At 43.9% G+C, this 20,690-nt stretch overlaps 1 protein-coding gene across 2 annotated transcripts in view; it reads right to left on the bottom strand.

The window, feature by feature from the left end:
• Positions 1–4,318: 4,318 nt before the first annotated feature.
• KATNAL2 (katanin catalytic subunit A1 like 2) overlaps positions 4,319–20,690 on the bottom strand; it is a 100,777-nt gene continuing 84,405 nt past the window's right edge. For both annotated transcript variants that reach the window (XM_069568291.1, XM_069568292.1), the window contains 3 exons: positions 6,162–6,324; positions 5,240–5,342; positions 4,319–4,731 (listed from right to left, as the gene is read on the bottom strand). In XM_069568291.1, the coding sequence (XP_069424392.1) occupies positions 4,592–4,731; positions 5,240–5,342; positions 6,162–6,324 (406 nt within the window). In that variant the 3' untranslated portion in view covers positions 4,319–4,591. The remainder of the gene's footprint in view (positions 4,732–5,239; positions 5,343–6,161; positions 6,325–20,690) is intronic.

The following is a 20,690-nucleotide window of genomic DNA, read 5'->3' as shown; positions in this document are numbered from 1 at the left end:
GCCCTAACACCAGAAATTGTTTATCATAATTCAAACGGCATCTATTAAGATGAAACAGATTTCAGTATCTTTTTCCAGTATTTAATGTCATACACATCTCAGTGCCTGCTTGTTTCAATGGCTGCTGTGCCTGAGGAAATCAAAGTTCTTTCTTAAATGCCCGCTGGGAGTAAAGCACCAAGGAAGACCGAGCAGACTGTAGCTCCAACTCCTAGATACAAATCCTCTAGTTGGGAAATAAAAGCATGTAAACAGTGCACCCAGAAGTCCAAGCGGCTCGGGCAAGTTCAAGGTGGTTGTGTAAGGCCTCCCAGAGAAAAGCTGATGTGCAGTGAGCGAAAGGCTTCGGAACAGTAATCACAGTGTCCAGCCTCTGAAGCACATATGGTGCTCAGACAAGTCTGGTCTGTGTCATTTCATCCATTCAGGAGCAGTGGCAGAAAGTACAACCGTGGTGCTCACATTCAGGTAGGGTAGACAGACAGTCACCCGTACACACAGTTACGCCATGCAGTGGAGCTACGGACAAGTGATGAGGAACAGAGCCAGGAAGCACGAGGTTGCTGTCCCTTTAGATGACTAGTATGCCATCAGGGAAGGCATCTGATGGCCAGAATGAGTGCCGTGGGTGAATCGGGCGAAGAACCTGAACTGCCAGTGTCTGAATTACCCGGAGATGGTAAATGCAAATCCATGACTGGTTTTCCTGGGAAGGTCAGAGGGTCTGCATTTCCGTGTTCAGTTGGAGCCAGGTCGCTGCTGTGTCCGCAGTTCGCCACAGTCCCCACCTCTCCTTACCTTACTTTACCCATGTGTTACTATGCTTGAAGTTCTGTAGGCGTTTCAATTTTGACCTCTGCTTTAGAAGAAAATACCACATGTGGAAATAAGTTAAAATTTCCATCAACAACTAACAGGCCAGTCTCCTGCTGCTGCTGCTAAGTTGCTTCAATCGTGTCCGACTCTGTGCGACCCCATAGACGGCCGCCCACCAGGCTCCCGTCTCTGGGGTTCTCCAGGCAAGAACACGAGTGGGTTGCCATTTCTTTCTCCAATGCAGGAAAGTGAAAAGTGAGAGTGAAGTTGCTCAGTCGTGTCCGACTCTTCGCAACCCCATGGACTGCAGCCTTCCAGGCTCCTCCGTCCATGGGATTTTCCAGGCAAGAGTACTAAAGTGGGGTGCCATTGCCTTCTCCAGGCTGGTCTCCTATATCTCTATAAACTTAGACATACTTTTAGTCTACTTTAAAAAAAATAACCAGAGACTCTAAACAGCAGATTAATCATGTATTAGCTGATATCTCTCAAAGCCCCACTCAAGAGAGGAATAAAGTTGGAATAAACCCACAAGAGCGGTAGAGGAGACATTGGCAGGTGAGAGAGCACAGTTATCTAGGATCTGTGAAGAGGTTGGAGCGTTTGTGCCAAAATCAGCATAAAGAAAAAAAACAGAATTCATCCTGTAAGACAACCTCAAAAACTCAAGGCTTGGAGACATTGAGCAGAGAGGTATGAGGTGTAGGGCAAGTTTGAGAAGCAAGGAATTGGTTCAAAGCTGGGAAAGTGGCTGGAAGCCCAGAAACCCTCCCCACCCTAAGTAGCCAGATGAGCACCCTCAGTGAGGCAAGAGAGGAGGTTTACTCTGGGAGAGTGGGCCTGTGAACATAAAGGCCTTGGAGACGTGGAGTTGGGGGTGGGCCAGGGTGAGATGAGCAGGGCAGGGCTGAAAACGGGATTAGGTAAATCTGCTTATGCTGCACCGGTCTTCTGGCCCCCTTCCCCTTACCTCCCGGACCAGAGTGCATGGGAATGGGCTTGAAGCTTTATCTGATGTGTGAGGCCATTTAGAAGAGAACACTGATGAAAGTGAAAGTTGCTCAGTTGTGTCTGACTCTTTGCGAGCCCATGGACTGTACAATCCATGGAATTCTCCAGGCCAGCATACTGGAGTAGGTAGCCTTTCCCTTCTCCAGCAGATCCTCCCAAACCAGGGATCGAACCCAGGTCTCCCTCTTTGCGGGTAGATTCTTCACCAGCTGAGCCACAAAGGAAGCCCAAGAACGCTGGAATGGGTAGCCTATCCCTTCTCCAGCAGATCTTCCCAACCCAGGAACTGAACTGGGGTCTCCTGTGTTGCAGGCTGATTCTTTACCAACTGAGCTATCAGGGAAGCCCTCAACACTGATGGGCATCTGACAAATCTCAGAATGTTGCCAAGAAAATTAAGCAAATGAAAGAAAGGAGACAGTTATTAATTCCAAGACAGACAAAACTCATCAAGAAAGGAAATGTAACCTGAACCAATTGTTGCCTCTGCAGTGAACAATGTCCAATGAACAATGTCATAAAAATATGATTATTGAGTTAACCTAAAACTGTAATAAAACTATTTGAGGACGATAGGGAAAGATGTATGTATGTGGTATAGATGGGGCAAAGGAATGAAAAAGCGACATTTCATTTCATCCAAAGCAGGAAATCATTAGATAATGAATAAAAGTGATGAAGAAGCCACTAAAATAAAAGGATGATCTAAGAACAGTCATGCGTGATCATTTGTAGACAAACTTTCCAAGGAATGGGGAAAGGAGAATGTGACTGAATGTAGGTGGAAGTGCTCCAAAGATGAATTTGGAGATTCTCAAAAGGAATGGAGGAAGGATGTGTCAGTGGGCTTTGGAAATGGAAGGTTACATGGATTTGTGGGAAGGATGGCCAAACCACACTTACCTGAATGGAGTCAGAAACTCTCAGGCAGTAAGCTGAGGGGCCCAACCCTGTTGTCACAAAGCATGCTGTCCACAGGAGCCCTCCTCCACTCCTTTGCCTGTTCACTCTTAAGTACACGTACAGTACATGTTAAGTACACATATATTACATGTTAAGTACCCTATATCTTAAATACATCTTACGTACATGTACAGTACATCTGCTTTTCAAGTGGAGGTTCCATCCACTTGAGATTTTATGAAATCAGAAAGGATGGCAAAAGTCACAAGCAAATGCCCTAACAGCTGTAAGAAATGTCAGCTGACAGCTAGACAAAGAAAATAACCCAAAAGCACAGAAGGCACCTCTTGGAAATTGAGCAGCGAGGCCACTGAACTTGGAGACCTCCATGTCCTGGCTATCAGCAGTGCTGCTCCAGGGCCTACCTAGTGACCATGAAGAAGTTTCGGCTGCGCTTCTGCTAAGATGAATGTCTTCTTGTTTCTTTTAAACTCATTTTATAAGGGTATATTTTCAATTTGATTACATTTTCCATGAAATGATGTCTTAAGAGGCATTTGAGAATATTCTATTCCAAATGATCAATACCCCAATGTGTGTGTGTGTGTATGTGTTTTTAAGGGTGAAATCCTTAGGACTATGTAGCCAAAATGTCCTTTTTTTTCCTGGAAGTGTTTTCTGGATGAGTCTGACTTGCAGAGATGAAGAAAACAAGGCAAGGGAGACGACAGAAGGTGGCCGCCAGGGGAAATTCCAGGCGGGGGTGGGCACAGCGTTACTTAGTGAAAGTCTTCCAAATGTACCAGCATCTGCAAGTGGATGCCTCAGATGGTGGCTTTCTGAATGAGATGTTTCCAGCTGTTTCCAACCCCATAAGGAGATTAAGGAGCCTAAGAGCAGGGAGGACTGTTCCAGAAGCTTAGGTATCCCATCCTAAGCTTTGGATCCAATGAGGAGCCGTGGCAATGGAAGGAGAAGGGCTGAACACACAGGGTGTGAGATGTGAAGATGTTAAGAGGGGCCAGAACTCAAAACACTGCAACTGGTGGGTGGGGAAAATGGTTGCTTATCCCCTCTGCTATCAGCTCATCTCCAGACATGGGCTTCCCTGGGGGCTCAGATGGTAAAAATCTGCCTGCAATGCAGGGGACCTGGGTTTGATCCCTGGATTGGGAAGTTCCCCTAGAGAAGGGAACGGCAACTCACTCCAGTATTCAGGCCTGGAGAATTCCATGGACCGACTAGTCCATGGGGTCACAAAGAGTGACTTTCACTCAGAGATGGGCCAGTGACATTCCTGAGTGGGGCTAGTCTGTTAGGAGTTGGCTCTGCTGATAGAATGGCTGGAGTCAGAATCAGGGAGAGCTGATGAGATTCAGAATATTGTCAGAAGAAGGAAGCAGACTCTGCCTCCTTCTCATGTTCTCTCTCTTATCCACCCTTGAACTGTCTGCTGGTGGTCTGTCAAGCTTCGCTTCTGATTGGCTCCCCAACTCAGAACCACCCTGTGCATCCCAACACAACTTTCCCAACCACACCTTTTTCAAAATAAAAATGCCAGTTCACAAAGAAGGAACACTACAAGAAATCACTCACTGAAATTTTATGGGGTCTCACTGTCAGAAAAGTCTGCACTGCATGACCTCATAGCACACATACCTGTAATTAGAATTGTCAGTATTTTGCTGACATTGACCATGAAAATATGTATTTCCAAAGCAGTACAGCTGTCCAAATTAATCCAGTCTTCAAGATAAATTTTGTTTTCTATTCCCATTTTCTGTTCTTCCTGTAAACTTACACTAATCAATGAGGAGGCCTCTGTGGTTTTCTTTGAGGCCAAGTCAGGGTAAATGTGACCTCACACAGACTCGAACTCACTTTGCCAGGCTGCATATCTCTGAGTCAGACTTTTTGCTGAAGGCTTGGTATGGGCGAGCACATCCAAAAAGTCGGCAGTGGTCACTGTATCCAGCTGGATCCCAGGTAAATTGCTGCTCTCTAGATGGAAACACAAGAATAACAGCTCAACAATCGACCTAACAGTGATCAATGCTCTTGAAACGCTAATAGACCTTCTTTCAAGACAATGCATAATGCAGCATTCTTAATGGTTAATGCAGCAACAGGCAAGGCTAAAGGAGGTTGGGGGAAAACATCTTTAATGCGCACTCAGCCCCTGAAGCCCGTACAGAAAATCTGACTTAAATGTATCGTTACAAAGTATTATTTAATATTTATACAGTGCCGCAAATAGATCCAGCCCCACATAGTGTACCAGAGAAATAAAAGCCCGAGCCCTAAGGAGTTTATCACCTGGGGGCAAAGTTGATCCAAAACAGAACAGAAGAGGAGAAAGGAGTTGGGTGCAGAAGGAAGATTTCCACCAAAGAACGAGTGCCAGTGTAGGGAGCCACGAGTAACAGAGGCGAGGCGCCACCTGCTGGCGAAAGCTAAATTTTACACAATTTTCTCTACCAGAGCCCCTTGGCTGTCATCCCCACCGTACCTGACTGGTGATTTTCAAGGGCGTTGAAGATCTTCCTCACAGTCCGCATAGCTGCTTCCCTGCAGACTAGCTTAATGTCCGAGCCAGAGTAGCCTTCGGTCTCCTGAAACACCCGCAGATCGAGCCATTAGGCAGCAGGCAGAACGCTGGCGGTGGTTACATCCTCACAGGCAGGACCAGGGGTCAGAGCCCCTGTTTGGATTCCGTGTCTGTCACCCATGGACACTATATAAAAGATTCCCGGATAAACAGTGTTTGCGGGGAGGAGGCTGCTAACGTGTCTGGATAACCTAAGAAGCTGGGCAACGAATGGATTCCTAATACCATCCAAGCAAAGGCGGTGAGATGCTGGTGAACGACTGGCCCGCTCAAGTCAGCCTAATGGGGCCTTTGTGCCCAGATCCCAGGATGATCAAATTTAGTGGACATTTTTATACCTGTAAATAAGATTATAACCTGTCTCTAAGGAACCTCAGAGAACACCACATTCAAGTGTCCTTTCAAGAAAGCAATGACACCAGTGGCTGTGGGGTAACAGAGAGGTGACCTAAAGCCTGTTTGTGAAAGATGTGCATTTAATCATCACAGTAACCCTCTGTGGCCTGTTACCCATTTTACAGATGAAGAAGCTGAGGCTCAGAGAGGACGTGATGTCCCCAAGGGCACACAGCTAATATAAGTGACAGGGCCAGGATCTGACCAGAGGCCCTCTGAGTCCAAGCCCTATGCTGTTTCCACTTCATCACATCCCTTTCTGCTGGAATGCTTGCAAGGGACTAACAGCTCACTCTTTCATGAAGGAGAGGCCTGTCGGGTTGTTGGGGGTAGCTTGGATCTTTTCTAGTTGACTCCAACCTTCGAACAGCTCACGAGATGACCCTGCCGAGAAGAGGGTCTCGGGGCGGCCTCCCCGGCGGCTCACCCGGCTCAGCAGGCTGTACTCCAGGTCCGCACGCAGCTCCAGGGCGCTGCTCCTGCTTACAGGGGGCAGCCAGTGGTGGATCATGGCCTCCCGGGCCTCCTGGCTTGGTAGGTCCACCAGAATCCTCTTCTCCAGGCGGCGCAACATGGCACAGTCCAGCTCCCTGAATCACAGCCGAAACAGAGGAACTGGTTTGAGGCAGTAAACTCGCTTCGTGAGCCACAACTATATCTGAAGAACAATTTAGCAGGTGATAATCCTGCATCTTCCCTGTGACGCTACGTCTGTGCTTGAGGGGACAGCACCACCACTTTGTGTTGTTTGGGAGAAAGAAAAAGTTAAAAAAGAAGAAAAAGAGAGAGAGAAAAAAAAGGGAGGGAGAGAGGAAAGGAGGAAGGAAGGAGAATAAGAGAAAGAAAAAAAATCCCCCAAAGAACTCATGTGAATTTTAAATGACTTAATTTGAGGGGAAATAAATCCAGCTAACAACAACCAAACATGTGAGCATTCCCAATGCAGTTGTAACTTCAGTTTTTCAATCTGATCCTGCCAGTGAGTACATTATTCCTGACAATAACATGGGCACTCTGGGAAGGACACTAATTCTTCCAAAACTCACATCCATTCTGGAGCAGATGACAATCTCACTCCATTGTGAGTGAAAGTGAGTGCTCCTTCCTGGGTGCCCAGTGCAAATGTGGCCCTTTGAAACACTGGCCCTTGCTCCTCTCAAAACACCATCAGGCCAGGTTTGTGTAATTTTGCATCTGTGGGCCATTTCCCTACATTTCTTAATATATTGGTAAAAATTTCAAGCAAGTAGAAAAATAGACTAAAACGACAAATAGCCACATACCTACCATCTTGACCTAACAGGTAACATTTTGCCATATCTGCTTCATATCTATGTATCTATTCTTGTTAGACTATTTCAATGTAAATTCCATCATGAAATTCCACCCCCAAATGCTTCAGTGTGTATTTCCCCCCAAAAGGACTTTTTATATAACTACAATATCATTATGACGCTAACAGAATCATTACATGTCTAACGGTTATTCCATATTAAAATCTCTCCAATCATCCCCCAAATATCTTTTACTGTTTTTTTTCAACCAAAATTCAATCAAAGATTATGTACCACGTATGATTCTATCTCTTAGTTCTCTTGTAATCTAAAGCAGTCTCCTTGCTTTGGCCTCTTTTTGAAAAGATAAGGCTAGTTGTACAATGCCCTACATTCCGGATTCGCCTGTTTTCCTCATGGTATCAGGTAACTGGTTCCTCTATCCCCAGTTCTCCAAGATGGAAGTGAGATCTCAAAACTTAATCAGACTCGGGATAAACAGTTCTGTCAAGTACATTTCATAGATGATACGTTTTCGTATTAATTACATTGGAATCCACATGTTGGTGTATCTCACTTTAATGATGTGATGTTTAATTACTGAGATCATCTGCTGACCACAGCTCTCTGCATTGGATAAGATCCCTTGCAAGGAGTAAGTGTTCTATGTAGACTACTCTGGCACCATGTGAATACCCCTTTCCCCAGGCCATTTCAACTAGGGGTTTTGGCATCTGTTGATGATCTTTGAATAAACTGTTTCATGAGAGCGATGCAAAATGGCAATTTAAAAAACCTTTTCCATTCCAAATGTATTATTTGGAATTATTATGTGAAGTGGAACTTTCCCTCATTGACTGCAGCTCTGGTTACCTTGAGTACCTATTAAAAACATATCATTCTGAGTGTAAGTTTGTGAACTCTTTGTATGTTAAAATTTCAGTCTCCTAGATGGGAAGGAAATCTCTGATTTTCCAGGGTAAGAAATTAGGAAATGCCTGTGTGTTGGTTTGGCTGAGCCACTAATAAAGAGTAACATGGTCACCAAATTTTCTGTCCTAAAGATACCAAGGCTCTGCAAAGCATCTTCCCATTTTTCTTACTCTCATTCTGAATCTATGTCAGGATATTTCAAGTTGAAAAGGAAATATATCTGAATCTAAATTGGAAGGACCAGATTTCTTAAAAGATTAAGTTTTTTTCTTTACCTATTACTCCTCCGAGCTAAGAATCCAGTCCAGAGCACTATCCTGGCAATAACAACCACCTATTTCTTTTTCGCATTTGCTTTATCAGCTTCACCCTGTGGAAATTCATCTCATCAGAGACTCAGCCACTTGCACAACCATGCCCCCTCCCTCTCAGGGCCAATGTTTATATTCCAGACACAGGGTCAAGGGAACTTTGCAGGCCTCTGAGTGAGAGAGTAAAAGTCGCTCAGTCGTGTCTGACTCTTGGCAACCCCATGGTCTGTACAATTCATAGAATTCTCCAGAATACTGGAGTGGGTGGCCTTTCCCTTCTCCAAGGGATTTTCCCAACCCAGGGATCAAACCCAGGTCTCCCGCATTGCACGTGGATTCTTCATCAGCTGAGCCACCAGGGAAGCCCTCTAAGACATTACTTTTTACACTTGAAATAATAATAAAAACTAATGCTTAAATAGCACTCACCAAGTGGCAGGTACTATTTCAAGCACTTTTCAGATATTAATTTAATTTTCAGAACCACCCTGTGAAGTAGGCACTACCATCTCCATTAAAGATGAGGAAACAGGTACAAAGAAGAGTAGCTTGCCTGAGGCCAAAGCGAGTGAATGGAAGCCGGGGACTTGAACCCAAACAGTGAGGCTCCGCAGCCTGTGCCCCAGTCACTGGACTGAGGCCAGTGCAGGAGCGGCAGAGAGACCCCAAGCCACATTAAGGCGAGATCTCAGAACCCTGAGAACCACGAGAGGAGCATAAACGTTTCCAGAGAGGGAAAATGGGTTGTATCCAATGGATGGAGAATAAGATTTCTCATCAGCAAAGTGAGATAATAATAATAAAAAAAAAATAGGGTGGTGCCTTCAAAATCCTGAGGGAAATAATTTCCAATGTAGAAATCAGTATCTTGATCAAACCAATATGCAGAGCCTAAAAAAAAAATCACCTCCCACGTACCCTTTATCGGGAAAGTTCTGGAGGACCCAAGGAGGAGCCAAACCAAAGGGCCACGTGGGCTCCATGAAACAGAGGGTCTGACAGAGAGATGACATGGGGGCCCGGGGTGCAGAGGACAGCCACTCAGTTTGGAGCTGGTGAGAAGGTTCTGGAAGGTGTGCCTCCAAGAAGATGAAATGGACTGAACACCTGGTAAGTCTGAGTGAATTCAGAGTTGTTTTGGACAGTTAGCAGAGAGCTGGGCCTGGATTAGCGGCAGCAGGAGAAGGGGTGAGGGGTGACGAAAGGAGGGGGTCGGGGAGATCTTCTAACAGAGAAGAGAAACCGTTAGACTCGCTTTCAGGAGTTCAGTCCAGCAATGTTCCCCTCCTGTCAAGTGTACTGCCAACCGCTGAGTCTCCAGTACACAGAAACGAATGTGATTAACTCCCTACTTCTATGTAAATGGGCTTCCCTTGTGGCTCAGCTGGTAAAGAATCCGCCTGCAATGTGGGAGACCTGGGTTCGATCCCTGGGTTGGGAAGATCCCGTGGAGAAGGGAAAAGCTATCCACTCCATATTCTGGCCTGGAGAATTCCAGTCCATGGGGTCCCAAAGAGTCGGACACAACTGAGAGACTTTCACTTTCACTTTCTATGTAAATAATAGGCTATAATAACAGGGAGGCCTGGGCCTTGGACTGAAGGAATGTTGGGCCCTGTAAACTTCAAAGATAAAGCAAGACCTGAGCCCCTGAAAACCAAGAAGGAAGAGAGAATAAGCTGGAGAAACGGCAGCACTGGGGTGGTGGGCAGTCGCCATATCTCCCCCAAGGCCTCCGCTTGGACCAGCTGTCCCTCCGGAAAGGGCAGGGGCTGCGGAAGGACGGCTCTTTGGTGGGGCACCTCTGGTCTCTCCATCCCAGCGGGAGGGACTTCTTAGTGAGAGGAAGACCAGATCCCCGAATGCCCCGGGAAAATGGAGGCAGCAGAGGGAGGTGGAAAAAACAGTCCCTCACGACAGATGGTCTTATTGATCAGCTAATGCCCTAAAGCAAGAGATCCACCTCAAAACTGCTTGTGGGCACAAAATAAGTGCAAGTCACTGACAGCCGGGCCTGATGAATGTACTTTTAATGACATCAATAATAATATAATCATACAAGGGAGGAAACAAAGGACAAATGGAATGTACCCAGGAATCATTCTTTCTGCCAATATATTCAAGTGAAAAAATTTAACCTGCGGCAACCAGGAAACACTCCCTTTAGCTGCTACACTTTGATTTTTAAACCTAAATTATTCTGTTTTCACATCTCCTTTATCTTGGTCATTTCATAGTTTCATCACCTCGAAGGTCAAAAGCAACCAGCAAGAGAGACTGTAACCCAGTGAAGGCTCACAGACCTCACAGCCTGACCACTGGACTGGTGCCCACTGAGAGAGACAAGGTGGCAATGCCTGCTGGCCACCTAGACAGTTTACATGGGCCACAAGACGTCGCGCCTGAGCACCTGGGCTCCTGTGCCAAACTGTAAGGGCCCTTCCTTAGCCCTTGGTCTGTGTCTCCTGTTAAACCATGTCGTTCCTGGGAAAATGATCATTCCAAAGTTAACAGAATTGGAAATTAAACATAATTCCAGTTTGCTCATTCCATCATGAAAACATTAACTTCAAGCCATCTCAGTGTGGCAAGAGGAAAGCAACCTTCAGATTGTTAGGCGGAGTCTTTGCAGAATGTCCGTAACCAACGTGAAGTAAGAGAGCGTGACAATCCTTGAAGAGCAGATTCCAGAACTGTCGTGGGCTTTGGCAGATGACAACCAACGAACAAAGCTTCAAAGGCTACTTCGTCCACTGCACTGAGCTCTGCAGGAGCTGATTCCTCCTACCTACACTTCCCACTTGGACCAAACTCCTTTGTCTGCTTCTGTCTGAATTTACCTTTTGCCATTCTAGTGGAGAATCTATTCAGGCCATTTTCTTTACTGGGAACTTTCACTTTGTCTACTGGGAGCCAGATACATTTTATAGGCCCAGTTCAAGTGCCCACTACTCCATTTTCTAAGTATCTTTCATCAGAAATGGCCTCTTCCTTATATACTTTTATCCTGTGTATTGTCCGTACCAGCCATATGGCTGGCTATAGCCTTGCTGAGAAGTCACTTCAGTCGTGTCCGACTCTGTGCGACCCCACAGACGGCAGCCCACCAGGCTCCCCCGTCCCTGGGATTCTCCAGGCAAGAACACTGGAGTGGGTTGCCATTTCCTTCTCCAATGCACGAAAGTGAAAAGGGAAAGTGAAGTCGCTCAATCGTCTCCGACTCTTAGCAACCCCATGGACTGCAGCCTACCAGGCTCCTCCATCCATGGGATTTTCCAGGCAAGAGGACTGGAGTGGAATGTCATTGCCTTCTCCAGCTATAGCCTTACTTCCTAGTTATTTGTGTTTATGTCTTATCCACTGTCCCATCAGATAGCCAGCCTCTGAACCATATATCTTGGGTGCCTCATCCATCACACAGAATACTCACAATAGGTACTCAATAGACACTACTTTGAGTAAGTAAGGAAGCTTTCAGTTCAGGGTTACTGGCTTCAAGTAAAATGATCGGCTCGCTTAGAGCCCAGTCTTTATTTATGAAGGTAAATCTGCTTTGTTGAAAACTAGCACTTTATAATCATCATTAGCTAGAATTAACAGAGAAAACCAACATAGGAATAAAACATTTTGTTTTCACCTTTAGTAAAAAAAAAAATAATGGAAATGATGATTGTAGGGAATGATTCATTCAACTCACTTGGCTGGGCAATGCTTTTGAAGATAAGGTGAAAGATGGAATCTCCATAGAGGGTCTCTCATCTCCAGAGACTGAGGATAAGCTCACAAGCATTAGACAAGGGGATCCAGCAGGAGAGCCATCAGTTTGGTCCGAGTTCTACTGATGTTGGGGTTAAGAGCATCACTCATTTATAATAAAGGATCGCAACTACTTCAAATTACTACAATACCGACAAAGGAAATATATTCCAGTTACTCTTGCCAGAAAATATATGATCAATAATTGAGAAAAAGAAATGGGAAGCTTCTTTTTCTAACAAGATGATGAGCTAGACATTCAGACATCTCTTGATATAAAGTCTCTTAAAAAGCTTGCTAGGACATATTTTTTTGGAACACACAACAAAAGAGTCCACAAGGAAGTGGCACCAAAATTCTCAAGGCCTAAAAACGAAGAAGAAGCCAAAACTCAAGGCTGGGCAAGTGAAACTGAAGTTGTGGTTGATTCAGGAGTGTTTGCCTCTTAGTTACCAAAAAAGTTTGGATTTTAAAGTCCACTTGTGGGATAGCATAGAAGGCCTTGGACCCATTCTAGATGGTAGGTGGAAACAAAGTCCATCACACTAAACAAACAAACAAAAACTAGATGGCACATCCTTTATCACAAGGTGGGTCAGAAAAATCCCCTCACTGGAAGTGGAAGGAAGAAGGGAATTTGTCCGTCTTGTACTTTGAGGGGAGGGGGAATCTTCACTGAAAATCTTCACTATGCACCTTCACAGGCACGGCTGAAGAAATGCTATGCTGAGAAATCAGCTTGCAGTGGCCCACAGCCTGACCTAGTCAGACATAAATTTTCTGCGGAGGCATGTGTACAAGATCCCCCTCAGTAAATGGAAGCTCACCGTCCAAAATCATGAAACATAAGGAACCACCATGAGAGTCTGCAGAAGAAGCTGAGAACAGAACTGGACTCCACTGACACAGGCCATAAAATAATTGCATTTAAGACGCATATAGAGAGAAAAGAGGGGATCAAAAACATGAGCGAGAGACTGCTTCTGGTCACGATAGAGCAGATAGAGATAGGTCAAGATAGAGAAGACCGCCCCTCTCTAGTCCACACTCTGCAACCAAAATCCCTGCAGCATCTAGACCTGGGAAGACACTGGGACGGCGGGTGAGGGGCTGAGGGGCTGAGGGGCAGGTGGAATGACGGGGCAGTGTTCCAGGGGTTCCCTTCTGGCCTCCCACAGCCCTCCCACATGGGGCGCTGGAGAAACCTGCTGGCAAACTGCAGACAGGCACAGACAAAAGCCCCAAGAAGATCTCTCGAACAAAGGACTGGCAAGGGGAGGTCCATCAGGACACAAAGCCGTTTTGATAACACCTCCGCTGCTTCAGCCCAACACCAAAGGGAAAACTGCCCCCCACCTCGAGTGTCTGTGCTAGGAGCCAGGGTGGAAGGAGCTTGGTCCGATGGGTTGGTGCCATATTAAAGCCCTCAAGAAGAAGAAAAGTGTAAGATAAATTGCTGGTGGGAAGCTGCTATGGCACAGGGAGCTCAGCTGGGTGCTCTATGACGACCTAAAGGGGTGGGATGGGGGTGGGAGGGAGGCCCAAGGGGGACAGGATGTATGCATACTTAGAGCTGATTCACGCCATTATACCACAGAGGCTAACACAACATCATAAAGCAATTATTCTCCAATCAAAACATTCAAAAATTAATTTAAAAAACAAATTACAGCTCACTCACACAGTGGGATTCTATACTGAAATAGAATTTTCAAAGTTGTCCACAATATATTCAGTGAAAGAAAAAAAAAAACCCAGGCCGTAAAACAAAATAATATGTAACGTTTTTGTTTCTGGGGGTGGTGGTGGTGTCTGTGTATACAATTATAGGGGACTGTTCACTTTCAAGCAATACCAAAGCATATAAAATATGATTTTTATGATGAACATGTATTCTCTCTGTAAACAGCTAAAATTATAAAAATGACTTCCCTCTGAGGGAAAAAAATTACCACAGAAGGATACACCGGCAATAAATGATAACAAATAACCAAAACACTTCCACCATTAGGATGTATACAAAGATGATAATACTTAAGTCACAGTGCTGAAATTATGAGTGATTTTATTCTAGCTCTCAAATTTTCTGTAAAATGGTTACGTTAATTTTGTATTTTTTAAAGTTTGGTCTTATAGTTCACATGTCAACCTGCACCCTAAGAAAAAGTAACGCCGCAGGAGGCCAGGCTAAAATCAATTTATGTCTGAGGGAACCAGACTGAGAAGGTGTGGACGGGGCGAGACCGAGGATGCTCGTGGTGACCTCCTGCCGGGTCAGCCCCGTGTCTGCCCCGCTGCGCCCATCAAATCTTGCGCCTCACGCTTCCTTCCTGGTTGTGTCAGAATCATCCAACAGCCACATGTGGAGAAACAAAAACTCGACAGGATTGCATGGGTTAGTGAAGCTTTGTATGGAGAGAAGCAACTTCAAGCAAAACAATCTGATCACCAGTAGACATGGACATACTATTGTTAAAAAACAAAATTCAAATGAGTAAATTTAAAGATCTGACTTTTCTTGTTCAGTGACTCAGGGATCCACGAGCATCTCACCTAGCAAATAGAAAGGAATGCTGAAGAGCTGTGCAAAACGGAAGACTTTCATAAGCAGAAGGAGACACAAGAAAGCGAAGAGCAGAGAGGGGACTGTTTTAGGCAAGGTCACCTTCCGCTGGGGAACAGCAAAGTCCACCTGGTGGATTAACTCACCAGTACTGACCAGGTAATTCCAGACTGACTGGTTAAGATTACATTCCTGGAAGAGGCTGAAATTACAATTAGGTTATGTATGAACAAACTGTGGAAAATTCTTCAAGAGATGGGAATACCAGACCACCTTACCTGCCTCCTGAGAAATCTGTATGCAGGCTAAGAAGCAACAGGTAGAACTGGACATGGAACAATGGACTGTTTCCAAATTGGGAAAGGAATATGTCTAGACTGTATATTGTCACTCTGCTTATTTAACTTATATGCAGAGTACATCATGAGAAACGCTGGGCTGGATGAAGCACAAGCTGGAATCAAGATTGCTGGGAGAAATATCAATAACCTCAGATATGCAGAAGACACCACCCTTATGGCAGAAAGTGAAGAGGAACTAAAGATCCGCTTGGTGAAAGTGAAAGAGGAGAGTGAAAAAGCTGGCTTAAAAACTCAGCATTCAGAAAATGAAGATCATGGCATGCGGTCCCATCACTTCATGGCAAACAGATAGGGAAACAGTGATGGACTTTATTCTCTTGGGCTCCAAAATCACTGCAGATGGTGACTACAGCCATGAAATTAAAAGACGCTTGCTCCTTAGAAGAAAAGCTATGACCAACCTAGACACCATATTAAAAAGCAGAGATATTACTTTGCCAACAAAGGTCCATCTAGTCAAAGCTACGGTTTTTTCCAGTAGTCGTGTATGGATGTGAGAGTTGGATCACAAAGAAGGCTGAGCGCCAAAGAATTGACGCTTTTGAACTGTGGTGTTTAAGACTCTTGAGAGTCCCTTGGACTTCAAGGAGATCAAACCAGTCAATCCTAAAGGAAATCAACCCTGAATACTCATTGGAAAGACTGATGCTGAAGCTGAAGCTCCAATACTTTGGCCACCTGATGCAAAGAACTGACATTGGAAAAGACCCTGATGAGGAGAAGGGGGTAACAGAGAACAAGATGGTTGGATGGCATCACTGACTCAATGGACATCAGTTTGAGCAAGCTCCGGGAGTTGGTGATGGACAGGGGAGTCTGGAGTACTACAATCCATGGGCTCACAAAGAATCAGATACGACTCAGCAACTGAACTGAACTGACTGAGTCTTGGTTTAACGACGTGGGCTTAGAATGAGTGACTTCATTTTGGGCCTGTTGCCACTTTTTTAAAAACAAAAGATTTTAAATGCTTACAAGTAGAATTGAATGCCATCGCAATGAAAGATGCAATTATCGGATCAGAATGAGTTAATGCAAACCACTATTTGCAAAAAGTTTTCAAATAGAACATTGATCTTATGAGATGCTCTTTAAGGTAAAGGATTCTGGGATCAAATAAATATGGAATGCACTTCTCATAGCTTTTCTTAGACAGTCAGAACACACAAGAGCATCTTGAAGGCACTTAAAAGTCCTGTCATGGGGAAATCAGTTGAACTATGTTTAACTCAGTATCTCTGAGTTAAATTAGATCCTGTGAAATCTCATTTTGGGGGATCTGACCCTGTGGGAAACCATTGTTGGAGAAATGTTGGTCTAGAGGGTGATGACAGTCAAGACATGAGGCTGAAAGGTAGGACCTCAGAGAGCACAGTTTCTCCCTGGAGCCCAGCAGATGCATGGAGTTATTGTGGAAAAGCCCAGGGTTATGTCTGCTGCCCTCTTGGATCACATGTATACACTTCTGTAGAGATCTCACGCCAGACAGGAGAGAGCACACATGTGAAGAAGTTAGTTTACACTGGTACATTTTTGCACGTTCCCAGTATATAAACCCCTTCCAAACCTTTCAGATCTTATGCTTTCTTCTACGTTTTATAAAATCTAGAGTTTGGTCATATCATGTGGATGATTTTTAAGAGGGATAGTGAAATGTCTAGCCCTTTTGCAAATACTGGGTTGGCCAAAAAGTTCACTAGGGTTTAACAAAGAAAAGATGAGTTTCAACATGCTTCACACATACAATTTTTGTACCTTCTTTGTACCAACTACCATCAAGTTAAATAGACATCTAAAGATGGCATTTACTTTAATAGCCCTGTTCAGTATTTTGTTTTCCTCTGGGCTCCCAGAGCTCAGTGTTTGAATACTCAATAGTCGAGGTGGGTCAAATTAGCCCTAATCGTGTTTGTTAAACACTTCTTCCATAGCTATTACTTTAAGTGGAAATATTAAAGGTGCAATATTTGTTATTCCTCTCATTGCTAATTTACCCATCAAATAACACAGATGAACTGTTATTTCTTGCTTCTTTCTTGTCCTCTCTGTGATGCTACAGATCAAGGAAGGGGCTCCTTGGAGGAGAAGCACTGAATAAACAAAGATGCTGCACGCTGTCTCACTGTGAGAAGGGAGAAAATGATGGATGGCCCTTTGAGACAGAACGGATTTGTCTAAGGAAAGTGATAAGTTAACAAGCAGTAGACAATAGCCTAGAGCTCTGGAAGATGTGGATAAGAAACACCACTAAACAACCAGAAAGGATTTCTTTGGGGATTTTACGACTGGGTTTTTACATACTTTGGTGTGATTTAGTTACTTCCCCAAGAAGGGAAGACTGCTTTTATCAGAGAAGTTTATTCCCTCATCTAAAGCCAAAATAAAGGTATGCCCCAATATTCTTTCAGAGAAGGCAATGGCACCCCACTCCAGTACTCTTGCCTGGAAAATCCCATGGATGGAGGAGCCTGGTAGGCTGCAGTCCATGGGGTTGCTAAGAGTCGGACATGACTGAGAGACTTCACTTTCATTTTTCACTTTCATGCATTGGAGAAGGAAATGGCAACCCACTCCAGTATTCTTGCTTGGAGAATCCCAGGGATGGCGGAGCCTGCTGGGCTGCCGTCTATGGGGTCGCACAGAGTCGGACACGACTAAAGCGACTTAGCAGCAGTAGCAGCAACATTTTTGATAAAAATGTTTGCTGTTGTTCATTCGCTAAGTCGTGTAACTCTTAGCAATCCGGTGGACTGCAGCACGCCAGGCTCCCCTGTTCTTCACTGTTCCTGGAGTTTGCTCAGATTTATATCCTTATCCTTATAAGTTGGTAATGCTATCTAACCATTTCGTCCTCTGCTGCCCCCTTCTCCTTTTGCCTTCAATCTTTCTGAGCTTTTCAGGGTCTTTTCCACTGAGTCAGCTCTTTGCATCAGGTGCCAAAGTATTGGAGCTTCAGCTTCAGCATCAGCCCTTCCAATGAGTATTCAGGGTTGAATTCCTTTAGGATTGACTGGTTTGATTTCCTTGTAGTCCAAGGGACTCTCAAGAGTCTTCTTAAACACCACAGTTTGAAAGCATCAATTCTTTGGCTCAGCCATCTTTATGGTCCAATTCTCACATTCATATGTGACTACTGGAAAAAACATAACTTTGACTAGGTCGACCTTTGTTGGCAAAGTGATGTCTCTGCTTTTTAATACACTGTCTAGCTTTGTCATAGCTTTCCTTCTAAGGAGCAAGCGTCTTTTAATTTCATGGTGACAGTCACCATCCACAGTGATTTTGGAGCCCAAGAAAAGAAAATCTGTCACTGTTTCCACTTTTTCCCCATTTATTTTCCATGAAGTGATGGGACCGGATGCCATGATTTTAGTTTTTCAAATGTTGAGTTTCAAGCCAGCTTCTTCACTCTTCTCTTTTACCTTCATCAAGAGTCTGTTTAGTTCCTCTTCACTTTCTGCCATTAGAGTGGTATCATCTGCATATATGAAGTTATTGATATTTCTCCCAGCAATCTTGATTCTAGTTCGTGCTTCATTCAGCCCAGAATGTCACATGATGTACTCTGCATATAAGTTAAATAAGCAGGGTGATGATATACAGCCTTGACTGTATATCCCAATTTTGAACCAGTTTGCTGTTCCATATCCTGTTCTAACTGTTGTCTCTTGACCCACACACAGGTTTCTCAGGAGACAGGTAAAGTAGTCTGATAAAAATCCTATTTCCTAGTTTAAGAACTTGGGCAATATGTAACAAAGGACCTTTTAAAAATCAATACCCTTTGATACAGCAATCCTACTTCAAGAAATCTCTCCTCAAGAAATGACTAGATTTTGGCCAAAGATTTTTATTCAAGGAAGTTCGTTTCAGTGTTATTTATAATAGAGAAAGTTGGGAGCATCATTTACGTTCAACAGGAAAGGAATGATTAACTAAATTATAGTATATTTGCATGTGGGAATTTTGGGCAGTCATTACAAAATCCAATTTCCAAGGATTATTTAATGACATTGGAAATGTTCTTACTATACTGTTAAGTAATGAAAGCAGGACACTGGTGGGAATACAAAATCCACAACCGCTATGGAGGGAAGTTTGGCAATCTCGAATACAATTTCATGCACATTAACCCTCTGACCCAGCAACCTTCCAGGAACTTTCCCCAAAGATACACTGGAAAACACACCAAGGGATGTATGTGCGCACCATTCCTCACTGCAACATTGTTTATAATAGCAAAGAGCAGGAATGGCCAAGTGCCCATCAGCAGGTGAACGGGATAAATTATATGATCTAGATGGAACACAGGCAGCTACAATGGGAACGAGAACTTTCTGTACTTATTTAGAAGGATCGCCAACATTTTGTTATGGAAAAAATAAAAATACAGGACAGTTTCTATAATATGCCACCTTTCGTGTAAGTAAATCAAGTTCAGTTATTTTACAGTTTTCTTAAAAAAAAAAAAAACTCGAGAGTTTATTTGTGGAGGATGTAACAATTAATGTCTGTCATTCCTCCCATTAATCCAGTGAGTCTCAACTAGAGATGATTTTGCTCCCGAGGGAGCACCTGACAAAGTCTGTGGACATATTCTGGTTGTCACAACTGGGGGTGATGCTACCAGGATCTGGTGGGGAGAGACCAAGGATACTGCTCCACATGGCAAAGTGCACAGGATGCCCCACAGCAGGGTTATCTGGCCCCAAATGTCAGGAGTGCTGAAGATGAGAAACCTCAGATTAGCTCTTCATCTTAGTTATGTCAGGTCCATACCATTTTCTTTATAAAAATACTACTCTTATGATAGTACTGGTAATATTACTGAAAATGCTGTTATAGACACAAATATAAAATATATCTACATATTAGGATAAAGTGAATAGTAATTATACCGGTTAAGAACTAAAATTTTCACAAAGAAAAGACACAAATATAAAATCAATTAATTTAACTAAAAACCTTGTAATCTTACATTTGAATGGGAAATACCAGCACGAACTCATCATTTGCCCCTTTTTGACACTAGGTATGTATTTCCTAGCTCTACTCAGTTGAAAGGCCACGAATCAATGATAATCCAGTAGCAAGGAACACCCGTACTGTGGGACTATGATATTTAAACAGTACTTTTCAATGAAGGGAACCAGGGCTCTGTGAATCAATGGTTGATTCCAAGTCTGTAGCAGAATATTAAAATTGAGCCTGGGTCATCTTGTGAAAATGACAAAGAAACTTGGCTTTGCCACACCTAACAGCAGGGAAGACTAAGAAACAGAATTCAGAAATTGGGGTTCTATTATTACATTACAAGGATGAAGTAAATACCGGAAGGCAGTTATCAATCTCTGCCACAGAGGTACGGGACTGACAAATTACCCTTGGATTTGCATTGTCCAATACAGTAGCTACCAACCACGTGTGGCTATTGGGCACTTAAACTGTAGCTAGTCCAAACTGGAACAGGCCATAAGTGTAAAGTATGCACTGGATTTCAAAGATTTAGTATGAAAAAAAAAGTAAAATATCACAATAATTTTATATTGATTATCTATGGAAATAATATTTTAGATATATTGGGTTAAATAAAACATGTTAACAAAATTGTATTTTATCTGTTTCTTTTGCTATTTTTTAATATGGCTTCCCTGGTGGCTCAGACGGTAAAGCGTCTGTCTACAATGCAGGAGACCCGGGTTTGATCCCTGGGTCGGGAAGATCTGCTGGAGAAGGAAATGGCAATCCACTCCACTT

This window comes from Ovis canadensis, chromosome 23 (assembly GCF_042477335.2).
Source record: "Ovis canadensis isolate MfBH-ARS-UI-01 breed Bighorn chromosome 23, ARS-UI_OviCan_v2, whole genome shotgun sequence".
In the NCBI taxonomy this organism is placed as follows: Eukaryota; Metazoa; Chordata; class Mammalia; order Artiodactyla; family Bovidae; genus Ovis; species Ovis canadensis.
This window is presented reverse-complemented; position numbering and strand designations above follow the sequence as displayed.